Genomic DNA, 25630 nt, shown 5'->3' on the forward strand with positions numbered 1-25630 from the left:
TAAACAAGGCATAGTCGGAATTCGTGATAACATGGCGGCTACTCCTCCGAAGCAAATTGGGGACGAATACCGTCTCTTAAAAAGTCAACTAAGTGTTGCGAGAAGTGAAATAAATAATTTAAGGTAGGTTAATGTGCATTTTCTCTTTCATCTCGGGTTCGATTTTGACTTCTTTCTTTTGAAGCATCATTGTAGGCCGAATTCATTAGCAATGACATCATTGATTTACTACATTGATTATCATTTACTTTAAAGGCAGCAGATAAAGTCCTTGACATTCGCTCACCATAAAGATGTTCAGAGAATCCAAGAAACATTAATTTCATGGAAGTGCCGAGACTGCCAAGCTAATTTGACGAAGGATGGCAGTTCAAGGCCTTCACCAGAGAGGAAACCGCAAGAATCTACAGACACCTGTGAGAAGCCCTTGTCCTTGCAGCCTATAGGTGTTGTATCAACTTGGTTTCCACAAAAAAGGGGAACTCCCCGACAACCCGGTGTATGTAAACAAAGCCAAGGAGTCTTAAAAATTTTTAACCATGTCTTCACCAATCCAGAACACTCCTTAGACGGGATTGAACTCTTCTCTCATATGTGGTAATTGGCAGTATTAACTATATAGTCTCTGGTTATCTTTTGAAATATAATTTTCAAATGGTGCCAAGCATCAGACGGCAAAAATTTACTGAAATCGAATGAGATATGTCATTGCTGGCGGTAGTATTCTTGTCTAGTGAGTCTTTCTTTCTTTTAAGAATGAAGGGAAATTATTTTCATTTTTAGGATATTGTTTTACTTTCACAAGAATGAATCCACCCATTGTCGAGCTAAAGTCACACCACCAAGGCTAAATGGCAGCAGAGTAGGATTATTTGGAACGCGTTCGCCACATAGACCTTCCCCCATCGGTTTATCGTTGGTGAAAATTGAGAAAGTTGAGGGTAAGGTATATCACAATAATCATGTTTAATGGCTCTTAATGTATTGTTCGTTTGAAAGGGTCTGCAGGAAGTCTTAGTCTGTAGCGAAATGACATTATTAAGATCATCCTGTCCTTCACAGGTCCATCGGTGTACTTTTCTGGTGTTGACATGATTGATGGAACACCAGTTCTTGACATAAAGCCGTATATTCCTGAATACGATTGTCCAGGCAGTTTCAACAGTTCTACCCACCATAGTTGTGGATTAGGGGAAGTAACGGTTGGACGCATGATTGATGGAAGAGAGCTTGAAGATAGAGATCGAGCTGTGAATGCTCTTGGGGTTAACGTTGAATCCCAACTTAAACACGCCTCTTCTGAGTCACTTAATACTTCCAATGCTGCTTTAGGTTTTGACTGTGAAAGAGAAGCCCCTGATGGTGAAGAAGATGGACTTCATTCAATTGCCCAAGCATCTGCTGCAAATACTAATGACTTGAGTGGGAGTCCTACCCCATCGCCTGGAATCGACGAAGAGTCAGGAAGGTTAGCACCTGATAATGTGACTGTGCCTCTTTGGATATCAAAACCTCCTTTACCCAAGCTCTCTGTTGAATTTAGTGGACGAGCTGAAGGACAGCTGAAAGAATTGACCCGACTAAATATAGTAGATGGTGTTCAGGAAAACGAAACTGCTGGTATTCCTTGTGAAACTACCTTAAAAAGAGCTATAGAGAGTGTTCTCAGTGAAGATCCCCGCTCAATATATGTACGTGAAAAGTGGGTTGGTCAGACTTATACATTTTTAATTCACAATTTTCATGTTCGGTGTAAATTTGATGACAATACCAGAACTGTTACGGTTTCACAAATTCGATCTTCAAATCGTAGGTGTGAATGTGATTTACTGGAATGGCAATGTCGAATACATGCCTATGAATGATTCAATTTAATTTGAGATTTACAGATTTTAAGTCTTTCAGCTTTGCAAAGACAAATGTAATTTGTCGGTGTTGATCTCAACGTATCTATAGGGTTAAAGAGGTATAGAACCTTAAGTCATTTCCTTCCTATATGTTTTATGTGATTGCTTATTTTTCTAAATAATTTTGCAAGTTGTGGAAATTAGGAATTACTAATACACATAGGATAGGCTGTTACTATGGCAGTGAGATGATTGTAAATACACATTTGGGATTAGAGATCTTAGTTATCGAAATAAATTGAAGACACTAAATGTTAACATTAAGATGTATACAATTGTTTATTTACAATAAATAAGTTATTTACATTTTGTTGTCACAATTCCTGATTCTAAAGCAACACAGGTGATTGTCCAATTCCTAACTGGAATTTTGTCCAACAGGTGCTGTTAATCATCAAAATTAACTGGGGTACAAGTACTCAAAGTTCATTTTTAATAGAATAAAATAATAATTATCTCTAATACAACTCATCAGTAAGTTGCACGATATCTATTGCATCTCAAAAGTTTATCAAAGTAAGGATACAACTTCACTATGTTACATATAATACTTTGATGACATACCCTTCAAGGATATTCCTGATAACAATTGATCCCAGAAAAATGAGGAATGATAAGAATCAGCTATTAAAAGGAGGGAGGAACACACATTCACACTTAATAAGGTCTCAGCCATCAAATGAACACATAATATGAACATATGAGCACACATCCATAGGTAAAGCTTTGAGCACAAGGAAAGGGTGAGCTCAGACACCACAAGAATTCAACTTATTGCATAGAATTGCTTTACACCAGTGGAAGAATGAGGAACCTTACAAAAATATTATTTTTTTACTACACAAATGGAAAGACATGCACAAGTAGGCCTTTTTTGTATACCAACACACCCCTGCCATTTCACAGTTATAGCTTTAGTATATATTAACAGTGCCAAAAGTAATAAGTTCACGACTGTACACAATAAAAACATTACTTTAACATCCTGATTGTTCCTTCTTACACCTCATTTACTTGAGTAAAAATATCGAGAAAATTGGAAAAAATACGATCAATCACCAACCTTCCACTCAAGCAAACTATTGTCTTAATTGTTTGAAAGAGGTACAAACAGTCCATTGCATGCCTCTTCCCTTATTATTAACATGCATATGGGAAGACAGTGCATTATCTACAAAGTAAATACAAGTATAAAAAGCAGACTTTATCTTTAGTGTATTAAATAAGGAATGAAAGACCATCACCAAGAAGTGTAAGACCAATTGCAAAATACAATTGGAAAACAACACTGGGTAGGGAGGATCTCATCCAGAATGTCAAGAAATGATTTGTTTTAACTTATGAAGATTAAAGATTTTCCTATAAAATGCTCATTCACAAAAATGGCTGCTGGAACAATGAGACATTCACTATGAACTACCGACAAATTTTCACATTACCAATGAAAATGTTTTCCAAACCTTTACCATGGAAAACTATATAATCATCATGAAGAAACATAACTGAGACATTAAAAAGTACTGAAAAAACATATCACACAAAACCACACAAAGATTGCAGTCTGAATCAGTCAGATAAAATGTAAAGAGTTCAACAATGTTTAATTATTTAACACTAACAACTACATCAAGTGCCAAACATGGCACATCAAGAATATAACAAGTCTTGTACACATGCTAAAAACATGCCACAAGGGGCATTAAAACTACATAGTAAATTATGATAAAAATATCATCCTGACATATAAAAACGGAGGAAAACAAGAATATGACATACAAATATAACATGAAACCATTTTGTTAGTAAATCAATTACCAGAGCAAAATTTCTCTTCATAATAATGCCACCCCCCAAAAGAATTCCGATTGTCACACAAAGGCTGGCAATTAAACTTATTGTACGTCAGAAAAAAATTACTTCTTCATCGGATGCTGCTGGACCTGAGCCTGTTTTGGGCCGTGGAGCAGAATCTGGACTGGTCACTCTGTATTTCTCCCGAGCTTTTGGGTATGTATCAGTACGTCCACTACCACTTCCACTCACAGACCCTGATGGCTGCTGAGACTCTGTGTTTTGCATCATAGCAGGACTGCTGCCAGTACGCACATGCGTTGGCTGCGATGGTAACGTGGCTGAGCCTGATCCAGCCCCCTCCTCTACTTTAGTCACTGATGGACGACCAAGGCTGAGCCTCTGGTAAGGGAGGCCACTGCAGGCACCAGAAAGTGGACCCTTTTTCGTTGCTTCACTCACGGTGCTGGCCCCGCCACTTGCTGCAGCCTGACTGAGTCTTAAAGGCAGGATCTGTTGCACACCATCTCTTGATGGACCCACAACAACACCCCCAGGCAAAATAAAACTACTCCCGCTGGCCCCCAGTTTGGTGGCCAACTTGAGTGGTAATTGCTGTTTCACTTGCACCACTCCCTGCGCAGCTTTCTGCTGATTGGTGGCACTAATCAAGTTGAGGGGAAGAGAGGCCTTCCCTTGCGTGGGACCCAGGTTGAGAGAAGCAGAGCCCTTCCATTTTCCATCTCCTTTAAGAGTCCGTCTCCCATCATTCCCAGGTGGAGAGGGAGTTGGCAATGGAGAATCTCCATTCCCAGATTTCTGGGGCCCGACAATAGGTATATCCACACTCGAAGATTGTTCTTCATGAGGGACTGATGTCACAACAGGCATGTTAGGACTTATGAGAATACCCTGACTAGTCAGAATCTCCATTTTCCTGTAAAGTTGTTCTCTCTGTTGAGTGATATCAGCCTGCTCAGCACGAATTTGCTCCTAAAACAACCAATCAGTTAGCAAAATTAGTTCTTGCAGGGCTTCAGTGCTTTAGATTGTGAACAGCTGTTGAAGCACATATAAGAATACAGATTTAGTACAGGCACTCATAGTTAGCTACTATTCTCTATGAGAACCATTATCTTGTACCCATGTTAGACCAATGTCATTACTGTTTACTACGATGTTTAGCCTTTCCCAAACATCATCATTACAATGCTAAATCAGTGGTAGAATGAGTTAGAGGAGCCACTCAACTTATGTGTAGTATCAGAAGAAGAGTATTGTGAAGTCATATCCAATATTGTTTACACATAGTGAGCTGTGCATTTTAAGAAGCCTGAAGTTTTTAACCAAACATCTATTTCATTGATATCTATTCAAAATTCATCAGGTTAACATTCTTTTTCAAATCCATGAAGATATAGGATTTACAATTGGATATCACCTCTATCCCTCGACAGCAAAAATAATGCCAAACCCTTCTTATAAGCCACTTTAACTGAAATGGAGACTTAAATATTGTCCTCATATTAAAATATAAGTTATTGCATTTAGATTAAGTTCATTTTTTTTTAATTCAGCTATAGAACTTAAAAGCCAAAATTTCACTTTTATAACATGAAAATGTGCTGTTTAATAAAAGCACATGTGGAACCTATAAAAAGAAAGTAAATATCAATTGAAAATAATTGGAACACTAAATGTGCTGCTTCAAATGAGTTTTTGGAAATATTAAGAAGAAAAGACCTTGAGCATCCGCATATATTTGGACATGTTTTTACATTCATTGAATGAATTTTTAAATGATAAGCAGTTGTAATGAATTGTGTTCTCATGACATACTTCAATGCACATGCTCTTCTTTTACTAAGGATGTTCAGAGTGTAGAAATGCACTTACATTGTACTTTGGTTTGTGTTTGACGACTACTATACCTAAATGATGAGTAAGGTTAGTGGACAATAAAAATATTATTATCATAATTACAGGTTTTAATAAAGTTAACGCCAAAGTGATATCTCTCGATTGATATAATACCTCTAACACAATTATTTCAAACAATTGTAAAACAATGAAATGGAATTCAAAACTTGAAATTTCATCAAGTATTTCAAATATATAATTTGGCATTTTCCATATTTCCATATACATTTGCCTTGATAAAGACCGAATTCTTTCAATATTCTGAGAATTGTGCACTATATGTTCTTTTTCATATTTGTGCGTACACATGCCTGAATCCATGTTTTGCTACATACATAGTCAATATTGCTGCATGTGGACAATTTTATACATAAATAATATTTCATATCCGATGAAGATGTGAAATGTCTGAAATAAGAGCATCAAAATGTCTACATCATTAAAGCTAATCTTTTCAAAACAAATATTAATTCATTTCTGTGCCTTTACAATGCACCAAGAAAAAAAAATCAAAGTATGAATCTAAACATAGAAGAGATAACAGCAGTTGCAATGAACCAGAAATTATTATGCACCATTACCAAATTTGGCCGCATCTATTATCACCAGGGTTATATATTAACTAACCTGCAGGCGTGACAGCTCTGCTTTCTTCTCCTCCACTTCTCTCTCTTCATTTTCACGTTCACGTTGCCATGCTTCCTTCTCCTGACTTAACCTGTCTTGCAAATTACGCAGCTCTTCCAACTGCTGGTTATGTCTATAAATAGGACGTCGCTCTCGGCCATCTTCTTGGTTCAGCTGTGCCTTGCAAGCAGATAACTGGGCCTGCAAACTTGATATCAATTTGAATATAAGACATTTGCCTAATGCTCTTCACTGTAGTCAAATTAAAAATAACTACATCCGCTTTGAAAACTTAATCAATTGCCTGGGCAAATCTGACTACACTAAAAGTGGCTCAGATGATACTTCACAGGACAAGAATGGATTACGCTCAAGATAGGTGCATGGAAATAGCGACTTTGAGATTTCTTAGTGGAAACTTTCTTTACAGTGAAACACCATTTTGAATATTATCTAAATGATAAATAATTAGTGTGCTTGATATAAGATGCAAAACCAATATGAAAAAGCCTAAGAGAGTATTTTAATCAATAGTAAAAGCAGACAATATGCATATAAGGATGGACATAGCAAAATATGGCCTTATACAACAGTCAGTAAAAATAATTAGAAATTAGTAATCATCTACTGTGGAGACCAGTTATAAAAGAATGTGATAAAATGTCTCAATTATAAAAATATTGTAATACCTTAAGACTCCATATATACTTAGCTACCCTGCCCATGGATTACAACCTTGGTACAGTTGAAGAGGTTGCTTTCTGATGACCCCTAGTATACTATATTGGTGAAAGCAATGATAATTACTCCTGATCAGGTCACCCATGCCAGATATCTCAAAGGGTAGAAGACATATGAAAGGTACTCTGTGCCTGTTCTACAGTAAGGTGACTGCAAAGATTATTCTTTTCCTCCCAACCTAACTTCTTTTCTTACATTTACCTGGTTTACCCTTTTATCAGAGTAAAATTAATTATTGGCAAACAGTTAAAAACCAGTAATGCGAAAAGTAAATTCAAACAGTAATGGCATTATTTAGGGCAATGTTCATATATTTTTCCCAATTTAATATTGTTTTTGGGTCCAATGAGAAACAGCAACCACCTAGACACAATTTTTACTAGAGTGATTAAGGCATTGGGTAGACGCTTGAGTTTACGCCTAGTCACATATCCCTGTGTGGAAGATACTTTTAATTAGTGGTTCAGTTTAACCTTTGGACAGACACATTGACATATGGTGTGTTCCAGTCGAGGATATATTTTCATATCTTCTTTACCTCTGGTGGTAGTGACCCTCCTTCACTGGAGTCCTCATACATTGTTATTTCATAAATATGAATTGAGTTCCTACCTCATCGGATGACATGTGTTAAAGAAATGTGTAACTACTTGAGAATTAAGAGAGGAGGTAAAACAGAACAGAAACAGACGGCAATTCTGATCACTGACATGCATTACATTTATGATTTCTTTGATGGCAATTCTGCAGCTTCTGTAAGTGGATATCAACTAGAATACCAATAACAACATTCCTGAAAGGAATGCCAGTTCGTAAGTCAACGAGTCTGGAAGATAGATAGACTGGTAGAGTGCCCTCCAATGGAGGTCAAAGGTAATTGTGCAACTACTAGGAGAAAGTGGTCTAATTCAACTAAGACAGGGAGACAACCATTTAATTCAAATGAGACCTATTTGCAAATGACACAAATTAATCATACAGAATGATGAAAATTTTCTGCATTCCATTACTGAAACTTTAAACTTTACAAAAAATGAGGCCTTCCACAAGGTATGCGTCACAGGAAAAAGGTTGGCAATCCTTTCATTACTGAAACTGTCCATAAACTGAAATTGTCCATAAATGTCATCTCAGGTATCATTCATGGCTTCCACACAGTCATTAATGAATCTGGCTTCCTGAGAAAGGAGTCGTGGGCCGACTGTCCGTGGCCATGAATGAGAAGAGCAATATAATGAATGCTGACTATCTGCATGAGAGAAGACAATATCTCTTCAAAGAGAGTTCTCATTTCTGCACAAATATGGTGTGAATATTTAGATTGGTATCTTTGATAGTTACCTGATTGGCCAATATGATTCAAGAATGCTAAGTCGAAAGGCATTAAATGTCTTTTTCTTCTTTGCAGGAAACATTTACTACTTCAATGGAAGACATGGCACTTAAAGTACACCACAATACTTAATGCCAAATGATCACCCATTTGCAGTATATACGAAACCAATTAATCATTTTTTTTATCAGCATACCGGGGTATATGGACTGGGGGGAGACTGAGAGGGCCCAGAGTGGCCCACCAAAACCTCCAGATTAAACTCCTGGATTTCTTAGTAAGAGGCTCAATCAAAGCAATGGATAGACTGAAATTCAGCATTGGGAAAATCTTCATGTACTCTTCTTCCTGGTAATATGCCAATCCAAGAGTTTTCATTGATGCTACAATTAGGCATGCCTGTGAGCAGAATGAGCTACTTTGAAAGAGCATACATCTAAAATGATATAAGAAGTATTTAAACAAATAGCAACTATTCCTATTGTATGCCAATGAATAAAATATACCAAAACTGTGTCATGAAAATTTAACCCTTAGTAACAGGAAAATCATAGGAAACAGGGACATTTTTATTAACTTTTTCACTTTATGAATAGTTTTGCAAAAATCACTGCTGGTTTGAGGCTACCTTTTGAAATGCCTCACATATTTGCCAAGGCCTCATTTGAATGCTTACTGTTAAGCCATTTATATCAATAATCATCAGAAAGAATGAAGACTACTATCGACTAACAACAAAGCAGTAAATTCACAGAGCCCAAATTATGAGAATCATCATATAGTATCAAAGCAACAAAAGGTATCAAAAGTTATGAAGTCAAAATGAGGAAGGTGTTTTATCAAATGTAGGTAACTTATCCTTCATAGTATTTCACTTCAACAGTTCATTAAATCAGTAACATATGCGTAAGAACAGACATAATACAACACCGAAAAAAACCAATGTTTCAGGGTATCACAGAATCAAGAGACATGACCTTTTGAGTCAGAACTCATAGTAAATTCTTTAGCATTTTCTTGACCAAGATCACCGAAAATTTAATCATAGCGCATTGTCTTACTTTCACAGTCATGAAAATAAAGGGGTCTTATACAAGATCATCTCATTTCAAGGTGCACTTTACACCTTTGAAGAACATCAAATTGCTAAAAAATCCACTGATAAGCCTAATTTCATCAAGGAAACTGTACTTGGTTTCAGCATAGATTAATCCACAAATCTGTTTATTTTCTACCGAGCACCATGGTCAAATATTGAATTACAAATCTAAAATCTGAGCGCACTAATGTTATCTACTTGAGGTATTCAAATTGTCAGAAAAGAAAATAGTTTTTTGTTCTTCCTCATATACTACCTTGAACAAAAAGTTCCCGGAATAACCACCGTGTGGCGCTCCCATCGTTCCGATTTGAGTTCTGTTTTTTTTGTTAAATTGGTACATCTGTTGTTGATATTCCCTTTAAATCTTAGTGTCATAACTTGACATATGCAAAAGTTACGTAGCCAAGAGTACATCTATCTCTGTGTGTGTTGGCGATTTTTTACAATTGCAGAAATGGATTTAAATTTGCAACAACGAACTTGTATTAAATTTTGCGTAAAAAACGGATTTAGTGGCGCACGGACGTGGGAAATGTTGGAAAAGTGTTTCGGCAACAATTCTCTAAAAAAAACGGTCGTTTACCAGTGGCACGAGCGGTTCAGAAGTGGTCGTGAGTCAATCGAAGATGATGAACGCAGTGGCAGACCATCGACATCGAAAGTCGGTGAAAAAATTGATAAAGTAAAAGAAATGTTGGTCAATAACCGCAAATTAACCATCAGAGAAATAGCGGAGGACTTGAACATTGCCTATGGATCCGCCCAAGACATTGTGGTTAATGATTTGGGTTTCCATCGTGTAGCAGCAAAGTTGGTGCCAAAAGACCTCAATTTCATGCAAAAAAGAGACCGTGTTGACGTCGCAAAAGACATGATTTGCGAGGCTGAATCCGATCCCACATTCATCAAAAGGATCATTACTGGAGACGAGACGTGGGTTTATGAGTACGACACGCAATCCAGACATCAGGCAAGTGAATGGCGTTCACCAAATGAGCCGAGACCAAAAAAACCACGTCGTTTTCAGTCAAAAAAGAAGGCAATGCTGACGGTTTTCATGGATTACAACCAACGGTGTAGTGCATCATGAATTTTTGCCAGAAGGCCAGACAGTAAACAAAGAGTATTATTTGGGCGTTATGAGACGTTTGCGTGAAGCAATTCGCCGAAAGAGACCAGAAATGTGGGCAGAAAACTCGTGGATTTTGCACCATGATAACGCACCGTCGCACAGTGCTATCATTATTCGTAATTTTTTGACGAAAAATGCAACAAATACCATCCAACAGCCACCGAATTCACCTGATTTGGCTCCCTGTGACTTCTTTCTGTTCAATCAAGTTAAAAAACCATTACGGGGAACGCGTTTTAGCAGCCGAGAGGAAGTAATGGAAAAATCGCAGGAAGCACTGATGGACATACCGAAAACCGACCGTAACTTTTGCAAATGTCAAGTTATGACACTAAGATTTAAAGGGAATATCAACAACAGATGTACCAATTTAACAAAAAAAACAGAACTCAAATCGGAACGATGGGAGCGCCACACAGTGGTTATTCCGGGAAATTTTTGATCAAGGTAGTATTTTATTATGCAGAGTAAGTTGAAACCAACAAAGACTTTGTAAGTCAAAACCTAGGTTGTGCATAATAAAATAGAACAAAGTATTTTCTTTTCCGATATGAATTGCTTCCACAAAGTAACGCCTCAAACCATTGTATTCAGACTGATTGAATCATTGCCTTTAAACATCTATAAAGGAGAGAAACTTTCTTCCATGAAACTTGAGATGAGTCCAAAGTGAGGGAATAAATCTAAGAATACAGAAATGCTATCTATAAGAGATGCACAAAATTCATTTCATTGGTGTCAGGATAAGGTTTAAAAAAGATGCAGTTTCACAAAACACTGTCACACATCCTCCGACATACTGATGGTCATTGGATATGTCAAATGCTCTATGCTAACCTACCATCAAGATAGTCTTGAAGAGGGTGACCTACCATCAATACAGTCTTAAAATCTACCATGAATTCTCACTAGAAAATTATCACATATTCTGATCACATTTCATTGCTCCCAAAAATGGCATTATAATGGAACCCAAATACACAGTTAGAGGCTGAAAAAATCTCATAGTACATGGAGAAAATATATTCATGATATTTCCATATTTTTCCTTTTGCTTCATACATGACCAGTATTGCAGGAGACTTGCACTCTATTATAATGAGGAATTTCAGAGCCTAAACTTTTAGGATTTAACTACAGATTTAATATTTTTATTTTGCAGAATACGAACAACAAACTAATATTAGATTGCTTTTTTGACAAACCTTACCTATCAATTGAAGTCATTTGTTGAGAAATAATACATAAAAGGGTATACACATAGTGTGAAAGCTGTACAGCAGCCAACTGTTGCTCTCGGCCAAGGCTAAGAAGGGCAGGTAACTCTGATGCATTGTCCACGATATTGGAGCCTATCACTCCAGGTGAGACTGAGGAAATCATGGCATTACGCCACATAAATTTATCCTGCAAAAAAATAATAATGGTAACTGATTATGATGCAAAGCAAGTTTTTCAATATAATTAAAATCTGATCCCTTATATTCTTACCGGCGGTAGCTTTGACGATGGTGGGGCAGGAGGAAGACTGTCTTTGGAACTTCCGGTTTGTGTGCCATCTTTCACTGAGGATGGAACTTCTACATCGGGACTTGGGGAACTTTGATCTTGATCTTTCTGATCCTTGGTGACATTTTTCTTAGGTACACCTGTAATTTTAGTTAATCAAAAAATGTTTTGCTTTAAGATGAACCTAAAGAAATACCCTAAAGATATGGGAATTTAAGAAAATTACACTTCATAAAAAATGACAACCTAGGAAACATCCCACTTTGAAAAATCAAGATACAGATGATAGATGTCATAAAATTTTATATTTTTCCATGTCTCTACATTACATAATTTTATCAGTTTATCAGAGATTTTTGAGCTAGAGTGGACTAAATATAAGCAATTTGGATATAAGTATTAAATTCTCCAAGGCCATTTATATTCTTTTAAAATTGATTGTGAATCATAAATATCATAACAGTTAACCTGCAGGTTGATAATGATAGGTACTGGTAGAGCTTACCCTGACATAAGCCATAGGGCAAATATATTTCACACATTTAGGATATGGGGGAGAGGGGGCAATTTTAGCCAGAGCTATAATTCTGTTTCCTAAAAAATAAAAGTGATCAGAAAATCACACCATTTAAAATTTGATTTCAAATATGATTGTCGAAGGACATCACCTAGGGGCCCTCTAGTCAGTAGCCAAATGCCCCAATCACTGATTTACTACACTGGCATTGATAACATTTATATAATAAGAGTAACTAAACAATATATTAACATTCCATTTATCATTACTTGAGTTGATTGGCCAATGTATCACCGGGTTACCTAAGATATTAGCTTGAAATTTTACTCATACAAAGTTGCACTGTTTGGTGATGGAATTCTTTACGGGATACACTAATCATTATTGGGTTTAAATGGCTCCCCCATTGAAACACTGAAAATAACTCTTTGTATTGCTGCATAGTGAGGTTATTTAAATTGATGACGCTTTATAAGAATAAAAAACAATTTAAGGAAGACATAAAGTACAATATTAGCTGACAAATATCAGAAAGTATGGGATAACACAATTATAAACATATTTTGTGATGTAGGAAAAAAATATTGCACATGAAAAGATTCAGAAGTCACAAACCATTTTAATTTTGGCTCTACAATGGCCTATCATGAAAGGGCTGAATTTACTCTTAATTATATTAATTCCAATCTGACAATGCTCTACTCACTGACAATAAACATTTTAAAGAAGAAAAGTTAAAGCAACTTTAAAATTAATATAGAATCATACATAACCTACACAGAATGAAGTGAAGGTATATGCCATGGAAGCATTTTTCTGTCAGTCTCTAAATCAATTTTTACATTATACTAAATAAACTTTTGTAATAAAAAATGCTAACCTAAGTCTAGCCAAATCCAATTTCTCAAGTTTCCCTAGACACAAACTCAAAAGTATTATCTATATTCTAAACTCAAAACCATATCCTAAGGGCAGAATAAAATCAAAGCATAACCATATATTCTACACTGTAATTTACAAGTGGATGGTTGAATGAATACAGACTAAACATGGCACAGACACTACAGGACTCTTTTGGATGTAAGATCTCAAGATCCTAAAATGTGTGAAGGGTAGCTGGTGTTTCCCATCCTAGAAAAGGGATCTTCTGAAGCCAGCTTGCCAATGTGGCATGTCTCACAACGTTTAAGTGGTGTTGACTGGTGAGAGTTTTCACAACAGGGATGATAACTCCCAAAGAAAAGCTCATGACTATGGATCAGCAAGGTACTTAAAGAGTATTTCTAGTACCTCTTCCAGTCAATGGTCCATTCCTGTCCCAGTCTCCTTCTTTCAACTCCTTCCATGTCCACTTATCCCGATGTTCTCCCTCCCTCATGTACCTCTGTTCCATAAGTTTAGAATTCATTTATTTCTTTACTACTAAGTATATAAATAATTTTTGACAGATGTAGACATAAGGTATCACTAATCTTGCCACATAACAGCATCATGGCACAGGCGTAACAGATGATCCAATTGTCCAGGAAAATCAGTTCCACATTCGTATTAATGTGTGCAAAGATCAGCTAACATAATTATTAAATATTAATATGCTAAGGCAAAGCCTAATGTTTTATAAGATCACAAAATGTCTAACCTTTTGGAGTAGTTGTAACAGGACTTTCTTTGTTGGCATTGTCAAAACCACCAAACGTCTCAGCTCGTTTAGGTAAAGTAGGTGAAACATAAGCCTCACTCTGATGCTCTCCAACAGAACTAACACTTCGAGAAAGGTTTGTTCCAGATGCATACAGTGAACTTGCAAGAAGGCTTACTTCCTACATTAAAAATATAAATTTGGATGATTAGTTAAGCGACAATTAACATAAATATTGATTGAGGCTGTCGAAGAATAAAACAATAATTGCATACTTCCTGCTTGTAATAAGCAATTAAAGAATCTTACCTGAACAGCAGAAATCACTTCCTTCCACATTATATTGTTGTCTGCATCTTCAGTCACTAAGTGACAATAATTTGGAGGTTCAGGCAAATTTCCATGACCAGCTGTTGCAAGAAGTTTCAACTGCAATGCCATTTTCTCCTCAAGAATTAGTGCTTGCTCAACATCCTTTTGTCTCAAAATACCTGTTTATAAATAATAAATCTGACTTTAAAATTGTTGCCATAAGTTGTTTTCAAGCAAATAACTACAGCATTCGAACTCACCACCAAACGGCATGTATTCCACAAAAGTTTAATTGTGATTGCGACATATGAAAATTAACTCGGATGCTATATGAAGGAAAACTCAAGCACCCAACACATTGAATTTCAAATTTATACACCATGGCATTAAATATACCAAGCTACTAAGCAGTTTAATGAAGTTTCATCTAAAAACATACTATATACCTATCTAAGTGATTCTTAGATACACTTTAAAAATATAAAAAATATTATCAGGCATTATAAAGTATAAGCTACTTAATTTTATAAATATTAAATAGTTACCTATGTAAGACTACATAGAGCTATCTATAAACATGCTTATAGTTTGGTCCTTCAATAGAGTTTCTCAACTGAATCTGAATTTTTCCCTCTATAAATTTTTTGAAAGTGGCAAAACTAAATTCTAAAACATAGGTTTTCAACTTTTTTGTAGTTCATGCATGAAAATTTTATCTACCCCTGTCTATTAATTGCACCTCAAATATTATTTATTACTGCCACCAAAACATAATCCCACATGTAATAATACAATATATGGCATTAAGAACTGCTAGAGGATTGGTGGAATGTTTCTAGTTTGAGCAGGTTGCAATGAAATTAATTACTTAGGCTGTCAATTAAAATAAAAAAACTGCATTGAGCAGTCATAACTACGACCATTTATTTTAAATGCTTCCTAAAAACTGAGACATGTCCTTCTGAAAGTTTATCTAAACTCTTTTCAAATATTTTTAGTGACACTGTCTAATGAGTCCTTATGGAAGAGTCATCAGGCAGTTTCTTGGCGATAACTTCTTTCATATGCCTTGAAATTGGAGGAAAGAATGCTGTAGAAGTCCAATAAGGTATTGTTGGCAATTGCTATCAAAATAGTTCAATTGGTCTTCATATACATTTAATTTCCCCAAAATAATTCCCGAAAAATTATAGTTTATATAGTAACAAAGGGAAAAGAAATTCTGAAAGTTTTAAATAGGAGTGCACAAGAGAAATGTTGCAGAAAATTTTAACATTAACCACTTTCCAATGATACATCTACTTTTAGTACTTGAATAACCATGAAATTTGTATGACACAACTTGCTCATAATAGAAGCTTAAGTACTTCTAAACAAAGACTTTTCTATTGTTTCTCGGGGAGAAACTTAAGTTTAGTTTTATGCCACTCTGAGTATGACATCACTTAAAATTATTTGAATTTAAAATTTACCTCAAATATTTAAACAAATCATAGCAGTTACAACATCAAGCAGCAAACACTCACAAATAATTCATTGAGAAACACTTTAAATTGTATTTTTACAACAAACTCAGGTGATTTTAATGTCCAGAAATTATGTTAACTTGCATTAACGTAGAATTCTTAGTATACTATGCAATACTAATCAGCAGGAAATATATAGCTGCATTTGCCTAAAAAAGAACTGAAACAACATGAGTATACTATGGGTGCTTCAAGTTTTCTGAACTAAATTATTTAACATGCAAAAATAAATAATGTTCATTTCAGACTGAATTAACAATACATACTATTATTCTTTCCATAAACACTATGTCAAATGTCCCTACCTTTATAAGCTAAATACCAACAAAAAACTTTAGCATAATTGAATTCAGCACCACCTTTTAAAAACATGCATTCAATCAAATTTACTGGCACAGAGCTTTTTAATGAACTTCAGTGTGCATATACCTCATAAAACATAGAAGTTCAAAGCTGTCATAGCATGTGAAAAATCCACATCCTTTTACTTACATTTCAGTTACTCTTAAGGATTGATATTTTTTAAGCATTGTGTATATAAGCCACTGATAAATAATATTACCAAATCTGTCAAAAATATGCAATAGGTCCCTATCAGATGTTCAGAAGAGGGCTAAAGCTAAGGTCCATTCAATTCTAGAGTACTCGGGTCAAATGAGCTGGCAAAAAATAACTCATTACAAATAATGTTTCAAAGAGAGAAACATACAATTTCTCACTAGTAAACTTAGAGGGTGGTGATCCAGGACCTAGGACCGAGGACCCCCTGCCACATGCCCTTGCAGCAGCTTGTGGGGTATTATGCAAATGTAGGTAAAAGTTTCCCAGTCAATTTGTGACAATAATTAGAGTTTCATAAGCATACACATACTTATGTTACAGGATTGTCATCACATAACAATCAATATTTGCAGCCTACAAGAGCAATTAGACAGTTATATAGTTACACTAGTTATAGTGTAACTAAATATATTAGTTATTATAGTTATTATTTAGTTATTTATACATTCATGTTAACATTTACTGAACTACATAAAATATAGCCATTTAAGCAGTACATTTTTTCATAATTCCTATTCAATTTAGATTATAAAAAAATCACAAAAATTATCTTCATTTCTGCCACTTTAATTTGCTTTACCACAGTCACCAAAAAAAGCTTAAATGAGCAATGCAGAAATACAGTTACAATGCAAAATGAATCCAAACCTACAGTAACATAGCGGCCGTTGGGAAAATTTTTCAGATTCAGGCCAAAGGGTCCTGGAGTTAAATTATGAGTGATATCTTGAAAAAAATTCATCTATAATCCAAAAAGTACAATTACATGGATACAAGAATTTCATATAAAAATTTGGAAATGCCATAATGTAGCTGACAATGCTGCTTTCCAGGATTGTTTAGGTCTTTTAAGCTCTTTTTTTACTTCAATCATTTAAGGTAGATGTGACATTAGCTGACTCCATCCTAGGTAACTATGCTGATAAATAAGCTAAATATATGGTCATGCAATGAATGGGGCAACATATGGGGTAAGGTGAAATCTGGCTGCCACCTCCTTTAGCCCAGGAGATTTGTTTGTTTCAATTCAAAAGAGTTATTACATTATCTATTTCTTCAATATAACAATTATGCTCAGCACTATGACATGTAGGAGTAGTGACTATCACATGGTGTACTCAGGTTGGCAGTATAAGCACTTTGAAATAAATTACAAGGGTAGGCTAAAAAGTAATGCACACATGCCTGTAGAGCACCAATGAAATTACCTTCAGAAGCAAAACCCTCCAAACGCATGCGCAGGTTTGAGGTGGTTGTGTTCATTCAGTGTATTTCAAGAGGTGGGAGTATGGAGACGTGTTCTAGAGCTATGCTAACACGAGTTAAACAGCGTGCTATTATCAAATTTTTAACTGCTAAAAACTTGACTCCTTATGAGATTCATTGCCGTTTAAAGGCAGTTTAAGGTGACAATGCTGTTGATAGGTCTACTGTAAATCAGTTGGTAGTAAATTTCATGGTTGCAAGCCTGGAAAAGCCATGATTGTCGATAAAACACATGAACAGTGCAAACTCGAATATCCAATGAATGTGTCAGCTCGATTATTGAATATTCATTCCACACCCTCCTTAGTCCCCCAATCTTGCACCTTGCAATTTTTATTTTTTTCCTCTACTCAAAAGACACTTCAAGGGTAATCATTAAACCTTGGACAATGAGGTGAAGGCTACTGTCAAGTCCTGGATTCGATAGAAGTCAGAAGAGTTTTTCAGTGATGGAATGAAAAAACTTGTTACACATTGGGAGAAATGTGTTAGACTAAATGGTGACTATGTTGAAAAACATATCTATGGTTTTGAAACTTAAAAATTGTACTTCAATGTACTTTTTGCTCAATCTTGCTATTTGTTTTTGTTTGCGCTCTACAACATGTGTGCAATAGTTTTCAGCTTACCCTCGTATGTGCACTTATTGTTTACTGTTTGTGGCTAAATCTGGTTCTTGATAGATCCATTTCAACGATTACCTGTAATCCCTTAGGACCAAAAGACCTGATCATCTTTGCAGTATAAGCACACAGTGGAAGCTGGTTAGTATGTTCCTCCTTAGCACATTTTTCTCTTTAGTTCGGGTACGGACAGTTGGAAAACTGGGCTTTTTGTTTCAGAATCATAGCCATAGATCCATGACTCATCTCTGGTTGACCTTGTTTTGAAAACCTGGGTGATGGTTTTTTCTTTCGTAGCAAGTCCTCTGCAACTGCAGCACAAAATTCTTAACGTTGATGAAAAAAATGTGAGTGCGATGAGGCGGCTGATGACCATTCCGAAAATGGACTTTGCCAATTGTTTTGAAAAGTGGAAGAGACGCTGGGATAAGTGTGTGAAGTCTCAAGGGGAATACTTAAAAGAGCAATAAGGTCACACTGTTCTAGGTAGGCTATTTTTCTCAAAATATTGCATGGATAGATACTTTCCAGACAGACCTTGTGTAAATGAATTGATATAACAATCAATCAAATGATATCATGTAAAAAATGCAATTAAAATACAGTTGGAGTTATTTTATGTTCGTAAATATAGGGTCAGCAGTCAGATTTCCGGAGGCCACCAGTCGGTTATCTTTTAATTTTCAGTATACAACTAAAGAAATAAGAAATGATTTGAGCTTCTCTTTTGATTGGTGAATCTAGATGATTTCACATGTTTCCTTAAATACTAGGGTAATTTTTCGAGGATGTTATCTATAGATAAAAGGTATGTAGCTACATCTGAGTGTCATAATTTTGACTTGGTATAACATTTCAGTGAATCCCGTCCACTCCTGCATTCCAGGCATAATAAAAAAAATACTAAGGCATTTATGGTAACCTCATTGATAGAAATGAGTTAAAATGACTTGGTTGATTTTCATTCCTGCTTACCTCCATAGTTAGGTAAATGAAGCAGTAGTATCACCCACTGAGTTCGGCCTAGTGGGGTCATCTACGCTGAAATGGTTTCTTTGAGATATGCACTTTTTAATTACCTTTCAACTATTTCTTACCACCCACTTTTAGAATACCTGTCAACTAATTCTAATCACCAAGTTTATTTGATTTGGGTGTCCCACCAAGAACAATCACCATTCCAGCCAGTGAAGCCAGGTTTAAAGAGTCAAAATTGGAGTGGTCTGAGTTTCAATTTAATTGCGGATTAGAATTTCTATACATTACAAGCCTGCTAGCCATTATTTGATTATTCCAACTTTAAAATATATATCACCTATTACTTATCTGAAAACATAAATAAAAATAGTTACTTCTTAATATGATATTATACACTAATTATTACTTTTATATACCAAATCATGAATGGGTTGCAGTGTTTACTGTTACTTAGCCACTTAGTTCCTATATCAAAGATATAATCATTGATGGTGTAGTTATAGTCCGAGTTATAATTAGTAAATATTGGAATTACGGCTGGAATTACAATATCTTTATCCACCTCCCAAATCAATGACTAAATTTAAAAATACCAAAAGAACATGCAAGCTCATCATCACATCAATCTTACAGCATAAGAAATAAAGTATATGAAACCTTAAAAACTTTATTCATTTGAAAGAAATAAGCAGTTTCACCAATTACATCATACAGGTTAACGAGCAGAATATGAAATTCTGTAGAAACATTTGCGCATTACTCAAAAACTTAGAAAATTAAGCTTGAGCATACAATCAGAACAAATGATGAAATATAATATATAACTAAAGAAAAGCTGAGAAGGAATTAAATAGTAACTTTATTTAAATGTCTTTATATAAAAAACATTGTATACACACACACATATTTGTGTGTATGTGTGTGTGTGTGAGTGTCCTTTTGTACGTATCTCCCTTATTTTTGTCGGCTATATATATTATTAGGTAATCTACCGTTTAAGGTAGCAGTTTATGGTGACAATGCTGTTTATAGGTCTACTGTAAATTGATGCATGGTAAAATTTCATGGTTGCGAGCCTGGAAAAGCCATAATTGTTGATGAAACTTCTTTAGACTGTGTTTTGGGATGCTCACTGAGTTTATGTGAACGATTTCCTGGACCGAGGGGCAATGATAAATTTTTCTCAGTACATACAGACTAAAACACCTCCGACGACGAGTTTGTCGTGTTAAAGGCAGCCTGGTGCCAATAACCTTGCAACATGACAACGCTCGTACACATACCTCGCGCACAACTGGAGAGGCTCCGCGAAACCTGAAATTTGAACCGATTCCACACCCTCCTTATTCCCCCGATCTAGCGCCTTGCAATTTTTACTTTTTTCCTCCACTCAAGAGACACCTAAAGGGTAATCATTACACCTCAGATGATCAGTCAATCAACCAAACACTGTCAGGCTTAGTACTGAGTGAACTCAATCATCACCGACCAAACCGACCTTAGGGTTGATTACTGTGCTTTTATATACATAAGCACAGTAATATCGAGGCAGGTGGCATTGCCACTGAAAATTCGGAATACATGTGAGTTTCTGAGTTTATATTGTGCGTGTTTTTGTTTGACAGTGCTATCTTAGTGGACATTGTGTGCGTGTGGGTATATAAATACATACATACATATATATATATATATATATATATATATATATATATATATATATATATATACACACACACACACATATCTATATATATATATATATATATATATATATATATATATATATATATATATATATATATATATATATATATATATATATATATATACTCATATATACAGAAACAGATATAAGGTAAAGGGATAGGAACACACATGTTCGATTCCGCCTTCCCCACCTCTATTGTGTTCGTCCTTTATATGTGTTCCTATCCCTTTACCTTATATCTGTTTCTGTATATATGAGTATTTATTTGCCGTTCGGCGGGATTTCGTGTTTGAATGTATATATATATATATATATATATATATATATATATATATATATAAAACCAGCAGCAGCAGGACAGAAGACGCAGGAGAAGAAGACAAAATTAGTTAGAATAGGAACGTGGAATGTTAGGACAATGATGAGGACAGGGAAATTGGAGAATGTTAAGCGAGAGATGGAAAGGGGAAATATAGATATTTTAGGTCTATGCGAGGTGAGATGGAAAGATAGCGGGGATTACTGGAGTGATAAGTATAGAATAATATACAGCGGTGGGGACGAGAGCCAACGAGGGGTTGCCATAGTATTAAATGAAGAGGTAGGAAGAAGTGTAGTCAACATAGAGCAGGTAACGGATAGAATACTACTAGTGGAGATAAAAGCAGAACCGACGAACTTAGTTATTATTCAGGTATACATGCCACCGAGCAACCATAAGGAAGAAGAGGTCGATAAGATATACGATCAGTTAGAGGACATAATCGCGTGTGTTCCTGCAGGGAAACATTTGATAGTGATGGGGGATTGGAATGCGACGGTAGGCGAAGGAAGAGATGGTGATGAGGTGGGCGACTACGGTTTGGGCACGAGGAATGACCGCGGGGAGAAAGCAGTTGAGTTCTGCAGGAGACAGGGGTTAGTCATCACCAACACTTGGTTTAGACACCACAAAAGACGCAGGTATACATGGAAAATGCCAGGTGACTCAGGAAGATATCAGCTAGATTATATCCTGGTTAGACACAGGTTTAGGAATAGTGTGATAAATTCCCACAGCTTTCCGGGAGCGGATGCGGACTCAGACCACAATTTAGTTGTTATGAAATGTAGCGTACGTTTCAAAAAGATAAGGCAGGGGCGGCGAGTTAGAAAATGGAATGTAGAAGCATTAAATGGGTTGAAAAGGAAGGAATACAAACAGGCGGTAGAGAAAATCATGGAGGATGGTAAAGGGCTTATTACTATCGAAGAAAAATGGGAAATGATCAAAAAAGGGTTGTCTAAAGCCGCAAAAGACACTATTGGAACCGTTAACGCTCAAAGGACTAGGAAACCATGGATCACGGATGAGATGATTACAAAGATGGATGAGCGGCAAAAATGGAAGAATATAAATACAGAATTAGGCAAAATGAAGTACAAAGAATTGAACAATAAATTGAGGCGGGCAACAAATAAGGCAAAAGACGCATGGTGGAAGACGCAGTGCGAGGATATGGAAAGTCTCCAGAGGAAGGGTGAAATCGGTGCGCTGTACAGCAAAGTTAAATCGTTATCGGGAAGTAAGAAAGGAAGAGCTATGCTAATAGTAAGAGATAAGGCGGGTAAGGTAATAGTTGACGCAGGAAAGATCCAAGAGAGATGGAAGGAGTATATAGAAGAACTGTATAGTAAAGAACTCAGACCAACACAGTTAGACATTGAAAAAGAAAATGACGTAGAGGAAGACAGCTTAGGTCCAGGCATACTAGACAATGAGATAGAAAGGGCATTAAGGGAGATGAAACTAAATAAGGCCGTGGGGGTAGATAACATTGCCGTGGAACTTTTAAAATGCTTAGGAAAATGTGGGAGGAAGAGGCTATATGGGCTTATCTGGCCGGAAGACTTTGTGAGAGCAGTTTTAGTTCCGATTCCGAAAAAGGTAAAGGCCACGTCATGTGAGGACTATAGGACAATTAGTTTGATATCCCACGCAGCTAAAGTTGTTCTCAGGATCATAAACAAAAGGATAGAGAGTAGGGCAAATGATTACTTAGGGGATGATCAGTTTGGGTTTAGGAAGGGGAGAGGTACGCGTGATGCCATTGCAGTAATGAGATTATTAATCGAGAGGAATATAGAACACAACCAGGAGGTATTTGCCTGTTTCGTAGATTTCGAAAAAGCGTTTGATAGAGTGAATTGGGAAAAACTAATGAGTATTCTGCAGAAAATAGGAATAGATTGGAGGGAAAGGAGGCTAATCCGCAACCTGTACATGTCTCAGACTGCTCAGGTGCGGGTGGGAAACGGGGAGTCAGGATGGGCAGTGTTAGGAAGGGGTGTAAGGCAGGGTTGCCCATTATCACCGTTGCTGTTCAACCTGTATGCAGAGGAAATGATCAAAGAGGCATGGGAAGAACTAGAGGTAGGAATGAAAGTGGGCGGGGAATTCATAAAATCAGTTAGGTTTTCTGATGACCAAGCTTTAGTTTGTCAGTCAGCCAAGGGGCTGCAAGCATTGCTGAGTGAATTGGAAATTCAGTGCGACAGGTATGGGATGAGAATCAACATTAATAAAACAAAGGTTATGCGATTTTCTAGAAAGAAAAAGGGCAAGCTTAACATTAAAATAGGAGGGCAAAAACTAGAGCAGGTAGAACAGTTTACGTATCTCGGTAGTGTTTTGGACCAACACGGTCAAAGTAGTAGGGACGTAAGGAGAAGAATTGCGCTAGGCAAAGAGGCTTTCACGAGGAGGAGGGAGTTGATGACGGGGACTTTGAGTAAGGATGTTAAGAAAAGACTCGTAAAAACTTTGATATGGAGCGTAGCTATGTACGGCGCGGAAACGTGGTCATTGAAGCAGGAGGATAGACATAGACTGGAGGCTTTTGAAATGTGGGTGTGGAGAAGAATGGAGAAGGTGAAATGGACAGAGAAGAAAACAAATGAGGAAGTACTTGGTATGGTGGGCGAAGAGAGGGGTTTGTTGGGAGCAATCCTATGGAGGCAGGAAAAGTGGATGAAGGGGGTGTTGACCGGCAGTGGGATGTTGAAGACTGTGATAGAGGGTAGAATGTTGGGCAAAAGTGGAAAGGGAAGGAACAGGATAGGGATGTTGGACGGGATGAAGGGCGGAAGAAAGTACTCAGAGATGAAGAGGGACCTGGTGTAGAGTAGAATTTAGGGTTGTGTTTTGTTAGTAGTCACAAAATATTTGTTTGGTAGTTGTGTCCATCGAAAAACCTACCTTAACCGGTATATTACCTTAAAAAAAAAAAAAAAATATATATATATATATATATATATATATATATATATATATATATATATATATATATATATATAATCATGCTTAGAGGAAAGAGTTGGATCAAGATCTTCAAAAATTACAACCTAAACTAATATCACAAAATATAAAAATGCTGATGCAGTTCTTCCTATGGCCATGCATAATTTAACATTAAAATAAAAAAAATTACATGAAAGGTAATGTAAAGCCAGCAATTCAGCAAGATGGCCATTGATTCATTCCATACACAACATAACTTGAACAGATTACCTTCAAATCCCATACTGCTGCCTTAGGAATTATATGCAAACAAAGGAAACTCATTAAAATCCAGTTCTCTGGCAAATAAAAATTAACTATCCACCATTAAGTAGAAAAAATAATGCTGTTCTAATCCAAAATGTACAAATATAAATTGATCTGAAAGTTTGATGCTATTCTGACTTTTGTGCCAATATGGGTGAAATCCAATTACATCCACCTCATTTAAATGATTTTATACTGCCCTAACCTCATAACTTGAAGTTTCAATTTTCCCTCATATGAACTTGACAACTTACGAAGTTATAAGTTGTACACACTACAAGGCCATTAACATAATTTTGGTGAGCTCAATACTACAAACTAATCATGAAATTAATATAACTACAGTGAAAGGATATGAAGAATAATTAGCCCTTCATAAATGTGAGTACACAGTTTTTTGCCTTTGATCATTCATTTCCAATATTAATGGTTACTAACATCAATACAACCCTTAATAAACATGTTTCCTGATGAAAATTATTTCAAAATAGCTCAAAAACAAGTTTAAGGACAAAACATCACTTCAGCATTTCACTGGGGAAAATATGTACATAATTTTCTTTAAAAAAGTCGACAATAAAAGGAACTAGTTATAAGTGTTTCATGAATGTATAACATTTTTAAAGCGAGTCAAAGCTAAAATAATGTCCCAGGACATTCTTGACCACCAACCACTCAGGTTTAACTTACATTAATTACCATTATTTATAAGTATAAAAAATTTAGTGATGGCATATAGGCCCCAAAAATATTAAGTTAATGCCTCAAATCCAACTGAATGCTTTTTTAACAAGTTATGTGATAGAATTGTAAGGCAAAACCATATTATGAGTCAAAACTGAAGAAACAGAA

At 36.0% G+C, this 25630-nt stretch overlaps 2 protein-coding genes across 5 annotated transcripts in view; one reads left to right on the plus strand and one right to left on the minus strand.

Moving 5' to 3' along the window:
• Positions 1 to 28: 28 nt before the first annotated feature.
• On the plus strand, positions 29 to 2213 carry LOC139690829 (tRNA (adenine(37)-N6)-methyltransferase). The gene is made up of 4 exons (XM_071588424.1): positions 29 to 123; positions 256 to 597; positions 784 to 941; positions 1063 to 2213. Exons 1-4 carry the CDS (start codon positions 32 to 34, stop codon positions 1863 to 1865), a joined length of 1395 nt encoding a protein of 464 aa, XP_071444525.1. The 5' UTR covers positions 29 to 31; the 3' UTR covers positions 1866 to 2213.
• cyst (rho guanine nucleotide exchange factor 18 cysts) overlaps positions 2168 to 25630 on the minus strand; it is a 96644-nt gene continuing 73181 nt past the window's right edge. For all 4 annotated transcript variants that reach the window (XM_071588403.1, XM_071588395.1, XM_071588387.1 and 1 more), the window contains 7 exons: positions 24743 to 24763; positions 14528 to 14709; positions 14219 to 14399; positions 12045 to 12202; positions 11764 to 11960; positions 6246 to 6453; positions 2168 to 4691 (listed from right to left, as the gene is read on the minus strand). In XM_071588403.1, coding sequence (XP_071444504.1) covers positions 3810 to 4691; positions 6246 to 6453; positions 11764 to 11960; positions 12045 to 12202; positions 14219 to 14399; positions 14528 to 14709; positions 24743 to 24763 — 1829 coding nt within the window. In that variant the 3' untranslated portion in view covers positions 2168 to 3809. The remainder of the gene's footprint in view (positions 4692 to 6245; positions 6454 to 11763; positions 11961 to 12044; positions 12203 to 14218; positions 14400 to 14527; positions 14710 to 24742; positions 24764 to 25630) is intronic.

This window comes from Hetaerina americana, unplaced genomic scaffold (genome assembly GCF_022747635.1).
Source record: "Hetaerina americana unplaced genomic scaffold, ioHetAmer1.1.p SCAF_1, whole genome shotgun sequence".
NCBI classification, from domain to species: domain Eukaryota; kingdom Metazoa; phylum Arthropoda; class Insecta; order Odonata; family Calopterygidae; genus Hetaerina; species Hetaerina americana.